Genomic DNA, 16,489 nt, shown 5'->3' with positions numbered 1-16,489 from the left:
TCTTTGGTGTTGACAGGTTAGAAAAAAGGCTGGATAGGTGGGGAGCAGCCATATCGTTATGGCTACACCTACAAAAGAGAGTTTCGCTTTGTGTAAAATATAGGACTGAAAATTAAGTACATGAAAAGTTTGAAAACTTTTACTAATGGACTTAATCTGACCCACTGATACGCAATAGATAAAAGTATTAAACCAACCAACCAACTAACCTCTCTCCTTCCCCCTGTTCTTCTCCCTCTCTCCCTCCCTTACCTTTCCCTCACCTCTCCCTCCCCCAACACTGTAGCCCGTCCATACAACGCTGAGTTCTACTTTGACACGCCCAACCCCATCCGCAATCTGAAGGGCAACAACTTCTCCTACAACCTCCAGTGGACCCAGAGAGAGCCCGTGGCTACAGACCGGATCATTGGCTACTGGGTCAATGTTCGCAATGTGAGTCACTCGTACAGACACTCACTCACTTACTAGGGATGTGCACAGGGTTTTGAATATTCTCCTTTCCTTTTCTCTTCCTCTCTATCCTCCCGTCATATTCCCCATCTCCTTCCTTTATTCTCCTTTCTCCCTTTCTCTTAAAACTTCTTGTAACTAGGGGGCAGTATTTTCATTTTTGGAAAAATAACGTTCACAGAGTAAACGGGCTATTTTGTCAGGACAAGATGCTAGAATATGCATATAATTGACAGCTTGGGATAGAAAACACTCTAAAATTTCCAAAACTGTAAAAATATTGTCTATGAGTATAACATAACTGATATTGCAGGCGAAAGCCTGAGAAAAATCCAATCCGGAAGTGACTCATTTTTTGAAAGCTCTGCGTTCCGATGCGTCCCTATTGAGCAGTGAATGGGCTATCAACCAGATTCCTTTTTCTACTTTTTCCCCAAGGTGTCTACAGCATTTTGACGTAGTTTCACGCATTTATGTTGAAGAATGAGCGTAAGCGACTATATTGCGTAAGTGGTCACCTGATGGCTCTCAGAGTGATTCTTGCATAAAATACAGAGGTAGCCATTTTTCCTCTCGTCCTACTGAAAAGCCAACTGTCCTTGTTGATATATTATCGAATAGATATTTGAAAAACACCTTGAGGATTGATTATAAACAACGTTTGCCATGTTTCTGTCAATATTATGGAGCTAATTTGGAATATTTTTCAGTGTTTTCGTGACAGCAATTTCCGGTCGATTTCTCAGCCAAACGTGAAGAACAAACAGAGCTATTTCGCCTACAAAAATACTATTTTTGGAAAAAAGGAACATTTGCTATCTAACTGGGAGTCTCTTGAGTGAAAACATCCGAAGCTCATCAAAGGTAAACGATTTAATATGATTGCTTTTCTGATTTTCTTGACCAAGTTGCCTACTGCTAGCTGGACATAATGCTATGCTAGGCTATCGATAAACTTACACAAATGCTTGTCTTGCCTTGGCTGTAAAGCATATTTTCAAAATCTGAGATGACAGGGTGATTAACAAACCGCTAAGCTGTGTTTCAATATATTTCACTTGAGATTTCATGAATAGGAATATTTTCTAGTAATGTTTATGTCCATTGCGTTATGCTAATTAGTGTCAGATGATGACAACGATCCCGGACACGGGATGGGTAGTTACAACAGGTTTTAAAGAATGTGATGAAAAATGAACCTCCCCCCTAACTTTTGATTGTTGGAATATGGGAAACACATCTGAGAGTGTTTAGGCCTATATGTAAATATAATCTTATTAACCTCTAGCGACGAGCAATCCCGTATCCAGGAGCGTAATCATAGCCTCAAGTGCATTACCATAACGCAACGTTTCCTATTCATGAAAATCACAAATGAAATGAAATAAATATATTCAAACACAAGCTTAGCCTTTTGTTAACAACACTGTCATCTCAGATTTTCAAAATATGCGTTACAGCCAACGCTAGACAAGCATTTGTGTAAGTTTAGTATGGCATAATGCTATGCTAGGCTGTGCTGGCAGCAGGCAACATTTTCACAAAAACAAGAAAAGCATTCAAATAAAATCATATTCCTTTGAAGAACTTTGGATGTTTTCAATGAGGAGACTCTCAAGTTAGATAGCAAATGTTCATTTTTTCCAAAAAGATTATTTGTGTTGGCGAAATAGCTCCGTTTTGTTCATCACGTTTGGCTAAGAAAAAGACCGGAAAATGCAGTCACTACAACGCCAAACTTTTTTCCAAATTAGCTCCATAATATCGACAGAAACATGGCAAACGTTGTTTAGAATCAATCCTCAAGGTGTTTTTCACATATCTATTCGATAATATATCAGTCGTGACAGTTGGTTTCTCATCAGAAGCAAACGGAAAAATACTGCAGCTGGAGATTACGCAATAATTGCAACGGAGGACACCAAGCAACCACCTGGTAGATGTAGTCTCTTATGGTCAATCGTCCAATGATATGCCTACAAATACGTCACAATGCTGTCGACACCTTGGGGAAGCGACAGAAAGCCTAAGCTCATTCGTGGCCCATTCACAGCCATATAAGGAGTCATTGGCATAAGGCGGTTTTTAAAAAATGCGGCACTTCCTGATTGGATTTTTATCTGGATTTTGCCTGTAACATCAGTTCTGTGGTACTCACAGACAATATCTTTGCAGTTTTGGAAACGCCAGTGTTTTCTTTCCAAAGCTGTCAATTATATGCATAGTTGAGCATCTTTTCGTGACAAAATATCTTGTTTAAAACAGGAATGTTTTTCATTCAAAAATTAAAATAGCGCCCCCTATATCCAAGAAGTTAAATGTATTATACGTTAATGTATTTCCTGTCTTGAAGGTGATACGTCATGACATTGCATGTGTTGCAAAATCTATACCTATGTAGCTATGCAAAATGGCAATCCTGCATAGTTGTGTAACAAAAACATGCAGATGTGTTCAGCCCCACAATTAATTATTAACCAGCAGCATACCACCCTGCATACCACTAATGACTTGCCTTTGAAGTTAAGCAGGGTTGATCCTGGATGGGAGACCAGATACTGCTGGAAGTGGGTTTTGAGGGCCAGTAGGAGGCACTCATTCCCCTTCTGTAAAAAACATTGACCTGTGTAGGGTGCGGGATTGGGATGTTAAATGGGTCCTATCTGTGGTGACTAAAGATCCGATGGCACTTATTGTAAGAGTAGGTTTGTTAACCCTGGTGTCCTGGTTAACTTCCCAACCTGGCCACCTACTGTAAGTACTGCATCTTCCAATTGGCTCATTCCTCACCCATTTAACTATTAAATGAGAATGTGTTCTCAGTCAACTTATCTGGAAAAATTGATTAATTCACTTGATGCATTTTTGCATTGCGAAAGTGAATCAGAAATACGGCTTTAATGTCTCGGCCCTTTTATTTTTTATTTATTTGATTTTTTTCACCTTTATTTAACCAGGTAGGCAAGTTGAGAACAAGTTCTCATTTACAATTGTGACCTGGCCAAGATAAAGCAAAGCAGTTCGACACATATAACGACACAGAGTTACACATGGAGTAAAACAAACATACAGTCAATAATACAGTATAAACAAGTCTATATACAATGTGAGCAAATGAGGTGAGGGGGGAGGTAAAGGCAAAAAAGGCCAAGGTGGCAAAGTAAATACAATATAGCAAGTAAAACACTGGAATGGTAGATTTGCAGTGGAAGAATGTGCAAAGTAGAAATAAAAATAATGGGGTGCAAAGGAGCAAAATAAATAAAATAAATACAGTAGGGAAAGAGGTAGTTGTTTGGGCTAAATTATAGGTGGGCTATGTACAGGTGCAGTAATCTGTGAGCTGCTCTGACAGTTGGTGCTTAAAGCTAGTGAGGGAGATAAGTGTTTCCAGTTTCAGAGATGTTTGTAGTTCCTTCCAGTCATTGGCAGCAGAGAACTGGAAGGAGAAGGCGGCCAGAGAAAGAATTTGTTTTGGGGGTGACCAGAGAGATATACCTGCTGGAGCGTGTGCTACAGGTAGGTGATGCTATGGTGACCAGCGAGCTGAGATAAGGGGGGACTTTACCTAGCAGGGTCTTGTAGATGACATGGAGCCAGTGGGTTGGGCGACGGGTATGAAGCGAGGGCCAGCCAACGAGAGCGTACAGGTCGCAATGGTGGGTAGTATATGGGGCTTTGGTGACAAAACGGATTGCAACGGCCCTGAGGTGGTCTTTCTACGCATCGGTGTAAGGCATTGAGGCAACGTTGTGTGGTGGTTGTTTGTTCACTGGGAATGGCCTGAAGTTGTCTTCCATCAATGATCCAACGTAGCCTAGTGGTCTAAAGTACTCCATGGGTAAAAACACTCTGAACATACACATGAAATGTTGGTTTGACCACTTACTTTCTTGTTGTAAATTTGTAAATTTCAGGTGTGGCAGTTGACAGGACATGTGACAGTTGACAGGACATCGCAATGTTCCCCCTTAGCAACTCTCTCTCTCACTCTCTATCTCACTCTTCCCGATGGCCTCCTAATTTCCCCGTTAAACAATGTAATCAGCTATTCATAGAAACCTTGGCCCACATTAAGAGAAGGAAAGACAAAGAGAGAAAGAAAAAGAGAGAGAGAAAGACAAAGAGAGACAAAGAGAGAGAGAGAGGGGTAAATAGGGAGATGGGGAAGAGAGGGAAATAAAGGGAAAGAGAGGGAGAGGGGAAGAGAGGAAGTATGTTGATGAATTATACAAGAGGGGCAGTATTCAAAGCAAAAAAAGCGCACAAACACAATTGGAGCCAGAAAGGGAGAGAGGGAGTTAGGGGTCTGGATTAGTCAGCTTGGCTTTGTGCAGCTGAAAGCTAAACGGCATGCTCTTTAAAACTCATTCCTTAAGTAAGCATCTGCTGGGAGACACAGGAATTAGCATCTTGCATGCTAGTTGGTAGGATAAGTTTCGTGAATGAGTTTGCCCACTCCTTCTGCTGCTTGGACATGTACAGCATTGTTGTTGATGCCCAACTAGCACATAATGTTCTGAAAACCATATGTTTCTTAGAGCATGGTGACAGCATTGTTGTCCTATGGTTATTTTGCACACAACCTTCCCACAATCTTCTGGAAATGGTTGCGGATACCCAGCCTACACGTAACGTTCTGAGATGGGAATATTTCTTCGCTGGGAATTTCAGTACTTGAGGGTAACATTTCCTAAAAGTTTCCTCATGGTTCTAATTAAAGACATTTTCTCAGACCATTTCACACATACCAACAAATGGGTGTGATCATTTTACAGTAGTCCCTGCAGCGTACGCTCAAACCAATGTGATTAGAACGTCCAGTTTCGATTGACGCAACAGTCAGCATTTCAGCTAGCCAAACTGTTTTTCACAGAAACATTATGCGCAAACACAGTCCTACAAAGTTATGTCCTGAATGTGACCAGTTCATTTTTGGATGCAATGTTCAGACATTCACAGAAGTAGCTACAGCATAACACAATCATCCAAACCGGAAAATGTAGGCTACATTTGTCCTTGCGCTAACTGAGGAAAGATTGAAATAACACAAGCAGTCATATTTAGATAACTCTCGGCTGACAGAAACCTCAATATGAATTTGCTAATAGCAATAACTATTTAAAATTCACCACATCACGTGTGAGCTCACATTGCTCTAAATAATTGTGTAAAATACTTTCTAAAAATCTAAATGAATCCGATGATGGGTAGTTTGTGCGCGCCACCATATTTGTTTTTTTGCGTCAACCAACGACAAGAAGAGGAGACAAGATGACTTTGGTCTGTAAGCAGTCTGCATGTTGAAGGGGGTGCGTCATCTACGATCATTAACTTCCCTTCATTCACTTCTGGAAGTTTACTTGAAAGATGAGTGAACCATACCTTCCCCTCATTATAACATATTTGGTCTGACCGACGTTTACATGACACCCAGATTGCATTGAATAATGTCAACAAACATGGCGCCACACTTAGCTGGCAAATGCCTTAAAGTGCCTTGAAAGATTGGCCATGGCTCACATCAACACCATCATCCCAGAAACCCTAGACCCACTCCAATTTGCATACCGCCCCAACAGATCCACAGATGATGCAATCTCCATTGCACTCCACACTGCCCTTTCCCACCTGGACAAAAGGAACACCTATGTTAGAATGCTATTTATTGACTACAGCTCAGCATTCGACACCATAGTGCCCTCAAACCTCATCAATAAGCTAAGGACCCTGGGACTAAACACCTCCCTCTGCAACTGGATCCTAGAGTTCCTCACGGGCCGCCCCCAGGTGGGAAGGGTAGGTAACCACACATCCGCCACGCTGATCCTCAACACAGGGGTGCGTGCTTAGTCCCCTCCTGTACTCCCTGTTCACTTAAGACTAAACGGCCAGGCACGACTCCAACACCATCATTAAATATGCCAACAGTAGTAGGCCTGATCACCGACAACGACGAGACAGCCTATAGGGAGGAGATCAGAGACCTGGCTGTGTGGTGCCAGGACAACAACCTCTCCCTCAACGTGATCAAGACAAAGGAGATGATATTGGACAACAGGAAAAAGAGGCCCGAGCACACCCCAATTCTCATCGACGGGGCAGGTTGAGAGCTTCAAGTTCCTTGGCGTCCACATCAGCAACAAACTAACATGGTACGAACATACCAAGACAGTCATGAAGAGGGCACGACAAAACCTATTCCCCCTCAGGAGACTGAAAAGATTTGGCATGGGTCTTCAGATCCTCAAAAAGTTCTACAGCTGCAACATCGAGAGCATCCTGACTGGTTGAATCACTGCCTGGTATTGCAATTGCTCGGCCTCCGACCGCAAGGCACTACAGAAGGTAGTGCGAACAGCCCAGTACATCACTGGGGCCAAACTTCCTGCCATCCAGGACCTCTATTCTAGGTGGTGTCAGAGGAAGGCCCTAAAAATTGTCAAAGACTCCAGCCACCCTAGTCATAGACTGTTCTCTCTACCACCGCACGGCAAACGGTACCGGAGCGCCAGGTCTAGGTCCAGGAGTCTTCTAAACAGCTTCTACCCCCAAGCCATAAGACTCCTGAACATCTAGTCAAATGGCTACATAGACTATTTGCAGTGCCCCCACCCCCTCTTTACACCACTGCTACTCTCTGTTGTCATCTATGCATTGTCACATTAATAACTCTACCTACATGTACATACTACCTTAGATAACCGGTGCCCCCGCACATTGACTCTGTATCGGTACCCCTCGCTGTTGAAATTTCACTGCTTCTCTTCAATTACTTGTTACTTTTATCTCTTATTCTTACCTGTAATTTTTGAAACTGCATTGTTGGTTAGGTGCTCATAAGTAAGCATTTCACACCTGTTGTATTCGGCGCATGTGACTAATAACATTTGAATTGATTAGATGAATGTCTAGGTTGAGAAACAGATGCCTTACAAGTCCTCAACTGGCAGCTTCATTAAATAGCACCTCTTGCTCAGTTGTGCACCGGGGCCTCCCACTCCTCTTTCTATTCTGGTTAGGGCCAGTTTGCGCTGTTCTATGAAGGGAGTTGTTACGGTTTTCTAGGTGTGAAGGATAGTCGGACCAAAATGCAGCGTGTAGATTGCGATCCATGTTTAATGAACGACGTGAAACACGAATAAACACTAAACACTACAAAACAAAGAACGTAACGAAAAACCGAAACAGCCTATACTTGTGTAAATAAATAAAGAGAAAGGAACAACGACACTAAGGACAATCACCCACGACAAACTCAAAGAATATGGCTGCCTAAATATGGTTCCCAATCAGAGACAACGATAAACACCTGCCTCTGATTGAGAACCACTCCAGACAGCCATAGACTTTGCTAGAGAACCCCACTAGCTACAATCCCAATACATACACACCAAAACCCCAAGAGAAAACACACCACAATACAAAAACCCCATGCCACACCCTGGCCTGACCCAATACATGAAGAAAAACACAAAATACTTAGACCAGGGTGTGACAGAACCCCCCCCCCCCTAAGGTGCGGACTCCCGAACGCACCTCAAAACAATAGGGAGGTTCCGGGTAGGCGTCTGTCCATGGTGGCGGCTCCGGCGCGGGACGTGGAACCCACTCAGTCAATGTCTTAGTCCCCTCTCCTCGCGTCCCTGGATAGTCCACCCTCGCCGCCGACCATGGCCTAGTAGTCCTCACCCAGAACCCCACTGGACTGAGGAGCAGATCGGGACTGATGGACAGCTCGGGACTGAGGCAGCTCGGGACTGAGGGGAAGCTCGGGAGTGAGAGAAAGCTCGGGAGTGAGAGAAAGCTCGGGAGTGAGAGAAAGCTCGGGAGTGAGAGAAAGCTCGGGAGTGAGAGGAAGCTCGGGAGTGAGAGGAAGCTCGGGAGTGAGAGGAAGCTCAGGAGTGAGAGGAAGCTCAGGAGTGAGAGGAAGCTCAGGAGTGAGAGGAAGCTCAGGCAGGTAGGTAGATCTACCAGATCCTGGCTGGCTGGTGGTTTCAGCAGATCCTGGCTGACTGGCAGATCCTGGCTGACTGGCAGATCCTGGCTGACTGGCGGATCTGGCGGATCCTGGCCGACTGGCGGATCCTGGCCGACTGGCGGTTCTGGCAGATCCCGGCTGACTGGCGGATCTGGAAGAGTCTGGTTGACTGGCAGATCTGGAAAAGTCTGGTTGACTGGCAGATCTGGAAGAGCATGGCTGACTGGCAGATCTGGAAGAGTCTGGCTGACTGGCAGATCTGGAAGAGTCTGGCTGACTGGCGGATCTGGAAGAGTCTGGCTGACTGGCGGATCTGGAAGAGTCTGGCTGACTGGCGGATCTGGAAGAGTCTGGCTGACTGGCAGATCTGGAAGAGTCTGGCTGACTGGCGGATCCTGGCAGACTGACAGCTCTGGCTGCTCCATGCAGACTGACAGCTCTGGCTGCTCCATGCAGACTGACAGCTCTGGCTGCTCCATGCAAACTGGCAGCTCTGGCTGCTCCATGCAGGCTGGCAGCTCTGGCTGCTCCATGCAGGCTGGCAGCTCTGGCTGCTCCATGCAGGCTGGCAGCTCTGGCTGCGCTGAACAGGCAGGAGACTCCAGCAGCGCTGTAGAGGAGGAAGGCTCTGGCAGCGCTGAACAGGCGGGAGACTCCGGCAGCGCAGGAGAGGAGAAAGGCTGGGGTGTGGAGGTGGTACTGGATAGACCGGACCGTGCAGGCGCACTGGAGCTCTTGAGCACCGAGCCTGCCCAACCTTACCTGGCTCGATGCCCACTCTAGCCCGGCCGATACGAGGAGCTGGAATATACCGCACCGGGCTATGCACCCGCACTGGGGACACCGTGCGCACCACTGCATAACACGGTGCCTGCCCGGTCTCCCTAGCCCCCCGGTAAGCACAGGGAGTTTGCGCAGGTCTCCTACCTGGCGTAGCCATACTCCCTGTGAGCCCCCCCCCAATACATTTTTGGGGCTGACTCCCGGGCTTCCTTGCCAACCGTGTTCCCTCGTATCGCCGGCTCCTCTCTCCGGCTGCCTCTGCTCTCCTAAGTGCCTCCACCTGTTCCCATGGAAGGCGATCCCTTCCCGCCAGGATCTCCTCCCATGTGTAGCAACCCTTGCCATCCAATATATCGTCCCATGTCCAATCCTCATTGCGCCGCTGTTGCTGCCTTTGTTGCTTCTCCTGCGGCTCCTGCCTGTTGACACGCTGCTTGGTCCGTTTGTGGTGGGTGATTCTGTTACGGTTTTCGTTACGTTTATTGTTTTGTAGTGTTTGTGTTTAGTGTGTTTGTCATTAAACATGAATCGTAATCTACACGCTGCATTTTGGTCCGACTCTCCTTCACACCTAGAAAACCGTAACAGGAGTAGTACACAGCGCGGTACGAGATCTTCAGTTTCTTGGTAAATTCTCGCATGGAATAGCCTTCATTTCTCAGAACAAGAATAGAATGACGAGTTTCAGCAGAAAGGTCTTTGTTTCTGGCCATTTTGAGCCTGTAATCGAACCCACAAATGCTGACGCTCCAGATACTCAACTAGCCTAAAGAAGACCAGTTTTATTTTCTTTAATCAGAACAACAGTTTTCAGTTGTTTTAACAATATTGCAAAAGGGTTTTCTAATGATCAATTAGCCTTTTAAAATGATACACTTGGATTAGCTAACACAACGTGCCATTGGAACACAGGAGTGTGGTTGCTGATGATGGGCCTCTGTACACCTATGTAGATATTCCATTAAAAATAAGCCATTTCCAGCGACAATAGTCATTTACGAAACTAACAATGTCTACACTGTATTTCTGATCAATTTGATGTTATTTTAATGGACAAAAAAATAGCTTTTCTTTCAAAAACAAGGACATTTCTAAGTGACCCCAAACTTTCGAACTGTAGTGTACATACATACATAGATACTGTATGCTACAGTAGAAACAACCACACGATACACAGAAAATAAGGCACATACTTTGATTGGAACGCATACATAAAACAACAACGAAAGGAATACAAGCGCCAGACAGAAAATGTGCAAGTCTGCTGTGGTGGTTAATTTCTTTACTATCAAATGAGGAGAGACAAACTTATCACACAAGCCAGAGTTATACTTGAACTAAATATTTAATCATTTATTAATAAAGGAGCAGGTCAATACAACGCACACATAAAAAGTGAATCGATTGATTACTCTACGATAATGATGGCTGGTCGACGAATCACGCTCAGATGATTCGTTGAGAGCTCCGAGACAAAAGTACAAAGGTATTTTATAGCCAAGACACCCCTTTCAAATTACATGACGAACAACAGATGTATAGAATGTGTCACAGGGTTAGGATTTGTATGAAAGATACTTAGAATTCACAGCAGACAGTATCTGCTGTGTCAACAGTTATCTTTCATTGTACAGACCAGGGTCTGGCAATGGGGTCATCCCTCCCTTGTACCAAATAGAACAGAAACATTAACTCATTCTCTGGAATGCGGTCTCTTTAGGTTTTGTCACCCAAAAGACAGCATAAATCTCCTGTCAGTGTTATCTCCCGCAGGCCCATCCTCAGTAGAACACTCACAGATGCGCTTTCTAACAACCCCTTATTATGTTGCATAAAACAAACATTTGATACAATAATAGCATTATAACATAATCTTGCAATTTACTGAGACACCTGAACAATTACTACGTTGACTACATTGAGAACAGTTTCACTTTTCACCCTACACTCAAACTGTGTGGTTTCTCATTTTTCCTCATGCACCTGTAGCAGCAATCCCTTGTGCTGACCTTTCCTGTCACCTTGTCCCTGTTCAAACCTGTTTGGAGTAAAAATAATTAGCAATCATAATGTTAGCTAGCTACTGTAAAAGGCATGTCTTAAAACCTCTAGTGACTCCCCATCCCGCATGAGGGAGCGTAATCATCGACTGACACTAAATAGCATAACGCAACGGACATAAATATTCCTAGAAAATATTCCTATTCATGACAATCACAAGTGAAATATATTGAGACACTGCTAAGCCTTTTGTTAATCACCCTGTCATCTCAGATTTTCAAAATATGCTTTACAGCCAAAGCTAGACAAGCATTTGTGTAAGTTTATCGATAGCCTAGCATAGCATTTTGTCAAATTAAATCGTTTACCTTTGATGAGCTTCGGATGTTTTCACTCACGAGACTCCGAGTTAGATAGCCAATGTTCCTTTTTTCCCAAAATATTATTTTTGTAGGTGAAATAGCTCCGTTTGTTCTTCACGTTTGGCTGAGAAAACGCCCGGAAATTGCAGTCACGAAAACGCCGAAGAATTTTCCAAATTAGCTCCATAACATCAACAGAAACATGGCAAACGCCATTTATAATCAATCCTCAAGGTGTTTTTCTAATATCTATTCGATAATATATCAACCGGGACTGGTGGCTTCTTAGTAGGATAGAGAGAAACAATGGCCGCATTTGTCCTTTACGCACCAAACACTCTGAGAGACTTCAGCTGACCACTGACGCAATGTTGATGTTCAGGCTCATTTTTCAAAATAAAAGCCTGAAACTATGTATTGTGACACTAGACACATTAGGGAAGCCATAGAAAAAGGAATCTGGTTGATATCTCATTCACTGCTCAATAGGGACGCATAGAAATGCAGAGCTTCTAAATAAGAGTCCCTTCCTGATTGGATTTTTCTCAGGCTTTCGCCTGCAACATCAGTTCTGTTATACTCACAGACAATATTTGTACAGTTTTGGAAACTTTAGAGTGTTTTCTATCCTATGCTGTCAATTATATGCATATTCTAGCATCTTGTCCTGACAAAATATCCCGTTTACTACGGGAACGTTATTTTTCCAAAAATGAAAATACTGCCCCCTAGTCACAAAAGGGTTTACACGTTACAGCTTTGAGTAAACATCTTTGTCTGGTCTGATAGGCAACTTGGCTATATTTACCTTCATAGTTGAAAAGGTAACTGGAGATACAGTTTGAATCCTTTTTCTAACTTGGAGGTCGGTGCACTGCTACTTGCATTGGCCAGACAATGTATATCTGTCACTGTTGTCTTTGGCAGCTCTTGCAAGCGCCTTGTGTAAAACAGTGCCATGGTTGCTAAGGGAATGGAGCTTTGGCTAATTGCTAGCCACTGTTACAAAGAACAATGCTATTGCAACCTCTTTGCAATAAGGAATTGAGACCAAAAGCTCAAGATAAGTTTTAAGTGTTTATTACCAAGAATACAGTCAGCTGAGCTTTTCTGCTAAGGTCCACAAAATATCCCCATTATTATTATCTAAATATCCCCATTATGCTTTTCCTCAGTCTTCCATTAAGGGCTACAGGATCACTGACTTTAACTCAGTCAGTGACTTTCATCACCTGCTTTACCGTTAGATCTATGATTGAGTTTGTGAGATATTCTATACCTTTGTGAGATATTCTATACCTTTTTCCCAGTCCTCTGCTAACGTTTTCTTGACCAGCTTATCTATTGCCTCCTTATGTTGTGCTACAGTAGGGGCTGGCGGGTAATAATTACCATTACTCAGATCTGGATCACATCTCTAATCCCACACTATACCCATACCCCACCCCCTGTGAAAACCCTCTGTGCCATAAATTTTAGGGCCTAAAGATTGTTTTTCCGCAATCCCTTTATAAATTCCTGTTTCCGTGTCTTGGTCCCAGTTCTCTGGATGGTATGTCTTTGATATGGAGGAGAGAGCAGTGGGGTTGAGAGAGTGTCCAGTTCTACATATCTCTGGGTCGCATGCTTCCTGATCGTCCCCTGCAACAGATGGGCTGCCACCCATATCACCATGCCCTTATGGTTAGTTACACTCACAGCTTCAGCAACTTTTGATGTTACCCTCTCCCAGTGAACCCGAGTATCTTCGTATCGAGCTATCCACTCTATATAAAGTGTTATTTGATTTTCTCCCCTTGGAGTGGTAGGGATTATAGCAGCCGCCACAAACACTACCCCAAATAAAAATGTCCCTATGCCCCATATTATTGCCGTTTTACAGTGTGATCTACACTCCTTTTCCATCCTCTTCCCCCTACCATCAAAGCATTTAATGGTGCAGCCATTAATGAGAATGACGGTATAAGTCTGCGGACATAACCGAATAGTACCAGTGTTTTCTTAACCCCTCTAATTGTTGTTGGAATTGGCAGTCGCTGGATTGTGTATTTTCGGACAACCGTCAGAGTTTTCTTGCACTGAGAGATAGTGTCCCCCAGGTATGTTACCTCTGGGAGCGCAATTTGTGCCTTTTCACAGGACACATTCAGACCAACTTTTGTTAGGTTTCTCAGGAGGATGTCAAGAATCTCTTCATGGGCTGTCTGAGAATCTGAACATAATAAAAAATCATCCAAATATTGAATTATTGTGGAACCTACCGTGAACTGTCAGTTCTCCAGAGCTTTCTTAACGGCACTGTGAAACAGGGCAGGTGCAGAAGCATGCCCCATTGGCAACCGGCGAAAACAATACTGCTTGTTATTGCATACGAACGCAAAATAATGTTGTGAGTTCTCGTGAATTGGTACAGCCCAACAAATGTTCTTAATATCAATTACTGAGAAAATATTAGCAGACGGTGGGATGGAAAACAATGGTGGAAGGGTCAGCTACTGTGGGTGCTACTTTTTTAGCTCTATTGTTCACACCACTGTCAACTGTTAGCCTATATCCTTCGCTACAGGAAATGTAGGACCGTTACAGCAGCTTGCCTGTTTCACCAAAATGCCTCTCTCCACAAATACTACCACATCCTCTCCTATAGCTATCGCAGCATCTCTCCTGATGGGGTATTGTTTCTGTGGGGGAGGAGGCTCTGGTTCAGTCTTTCAAAAACCTGCAATCCAATCTATCTTTTGCCCAATAGTCATATGTATCCCATTTTGAGTCAAGTTTTGCAAATTCTACCTGTCGTACTTGTGATAGGTACTCCACCTTCCCTTGTGTAAACACCCATGCTCCAGGGAACATAGCCACAATGTCTAAACCCAATATAGCTTTGTTGACTGGAGCTACTCTTAATTTTGCTGACACTGTTACACAACCAAAGTCAATCGGCAACAGAATAGTGACACATGCTGTTTGTTGCACTCCTGAAATCCCATGATAGGGTGCTTCAGCCTCAAATTCAAAATGTTCTGTGATAGAATTTAATTGTGATAGGCCGTGTCTAACAACAGGGCCTTTTTCTGCCCTGTTGTTAGATTGGCAAATTGCTCTACCAGCTCATCTTATGGCTATTGGGGCAGATGGGCTCAGCCTTTGATCTTCCCCCTAGGGGTGTCTTGTGTCCATTTACAGTTGAAGTTGGAGGTTTACATACACCTTAGCCAAACACATTTAAACTCAGTTTTTCACAATTCCTGACATTTAATCCAAGTAAAAAATTCCCTGTCTTAGGTCAGATAGGATCACCACTTTATTTTAAGAGTGTGAAATGTCAGAATAATAGTAGAGAGAATTATTTCTTTCAGCTTTTATTTCTTTCATCACATTCCAAGTGGGTCAGCAGTTTACATACACTCAATTAGTATTTGATAGCATTGCATGTAAATAGTTTGATTTGGGTCAAACATTTTGGGTTGCCTTCCACAAGCTTCCCACAATGAGTTGGATGAATTTTGGCACATTCCTCCTGACAGAGCTGGTGTAACTGAGTCAGGTTTGTAGGCCTCCTTGCTCGCACACACTTTTTCAGTTCTGCCAACAAATGTTCTAAAAGATTGAGGTCAGGGCTTTGTGATGGCCACTCCAATACCTTGACTTTGTTGTCTTTAAGCCATTTTGCCACAACTTTGGAAGTATGCTTGAGGTCATTGTCCATTTGGAAGACCCATTTTAGACCAAGCTTTAACTTCCTGACTGATGTCTTGAGATGTTGCTTCAATATATCCACCAAATGTTCCTCCTCATCATGCCATCTATTTTGTGAAGTGCACCAGTCCCTCCTGCAGCAAAGCACCCCTACAACATGATGCCGCCACCACTGTGCTTCAAGTTTGGGATGGTGTTCTTCGGCTTGCAAGCCTCCCCCTTTTTCCTCCAAACATAACAATGGTCATGATGGCCAAACAGTTCTATATTTGTTTCATTTCAGCAGTGGCTTCTTCCTTGCTGAGCGGCCTTTCAGGTTGTCGATATAGGACTCGTTTTTACTGTGGATACAGATACTTTTGTATACTTTTGTATGCGTTTACTCCAGCATTTTCACAAGGTCCTTTGCTGTTGTTCTGGTATTGATTTGCACTTTTCGCACCAAAGTACTTTCATCTCTAGGAGTCTTCTTCCTGAGCGGAATGACGGCTGCGTGGTCCCATGGTGTTTATACTTGCGTACTATTGTTTGTAGAGATGAACGTGGTACCCTCAGGCATTTGGAAATTGCTCCCAAGAATGAACCAGACTTGTGGAGGTCTCCAATTTTTTTTCTGAGGTCTTGGCTGATTTATTTTGTTTTTTTCCATGATGTCAAGCAAAGAGGCACTGAGTTTGAAGGTAGGCCTTGAAATACATCCACAGGAACACCTCCAATTGACTCAAATTATGTCAATTAGCCCTTCAGAATATTCTAAAGCCATGACATCATTTTCTGTAATTTTCCAAGCTGTTTAAAGGCACAGTCAACTTGGTGTATGTAAACTTCTGACCCACTGGAATTGTGATACAGTGAATTATAAGAGAAATAATCTGTCTGTAAACAATTGTTGGAAAAATGACTTGTGTCATGCACAAAGTAGATGTCCCAACCGACTTGCCAAAACTATAGTTTGTAAACAAGACATTTGTGGAGTGGTTGAAAAACGAGTTTTAATGACTTCAACCTGAGTGTATTTAAACTTCTGACTTCAACTGAAGGACCCTCTCTTATCCAGTGTGTCGTACTCCCACACTTAAAACAACCAATTTCTCCACCCCTGGCAGGCTTTCCAGATTTATAGTTTTTTTCCCCCGCTTCCTGCTAGGCGGACAATTTGCCTTGTCCGCCACTACTCTGACTCATTTCCACCACTTGTTCTAGCCCTGATTCT

The 16,489-nt window shown here is 43.6% G+C and overlaps 1 protein-coding gene across 1 annotated transcript in view; it reads left to right on the top strand.

Moving 5' to 3' along the window:
- Positions 1–16,489, top strand: part of LOC112255718 (MAM domain-containing glycosylphosphatidylinositol anchor protein 1-like) — a 243,728-nt gene that overhangs the window by 136,223 nt on the left and 91,016 nt on the right. Inside the window, exon 11 of the mRNA XM_042326290.1 lies at positions 287–435. Coding sequence (XP_042182224.1) covers positions 287–435 — 149 coding nt within the window. The remainder of the gene's footprint in view (positions 1–286; positions 436–16,489) is intronic.

Source organism: Oncorhynchus tshawytscha, linkage group LG08 (assembly GCF_018296145.1).
Source record: "Oncorhynchus tshawytscha isolate Ot180627B linkage group LG08, Otsh_v2.0, whole genome shotgun sequence".
Taxonomy (NCBI): domain Eukaryota; kingdom Metazoa; phylum Chordata; class Actinopteri; order Salmoniformes; family Salmonidae; genus Oncorhynchus; species Oncorhynchus tshawytscha.
Note: the sequence above shows the minus strand (reverse complement) of the source record. Positions and strands in the feature narration are given on the sequence as shown.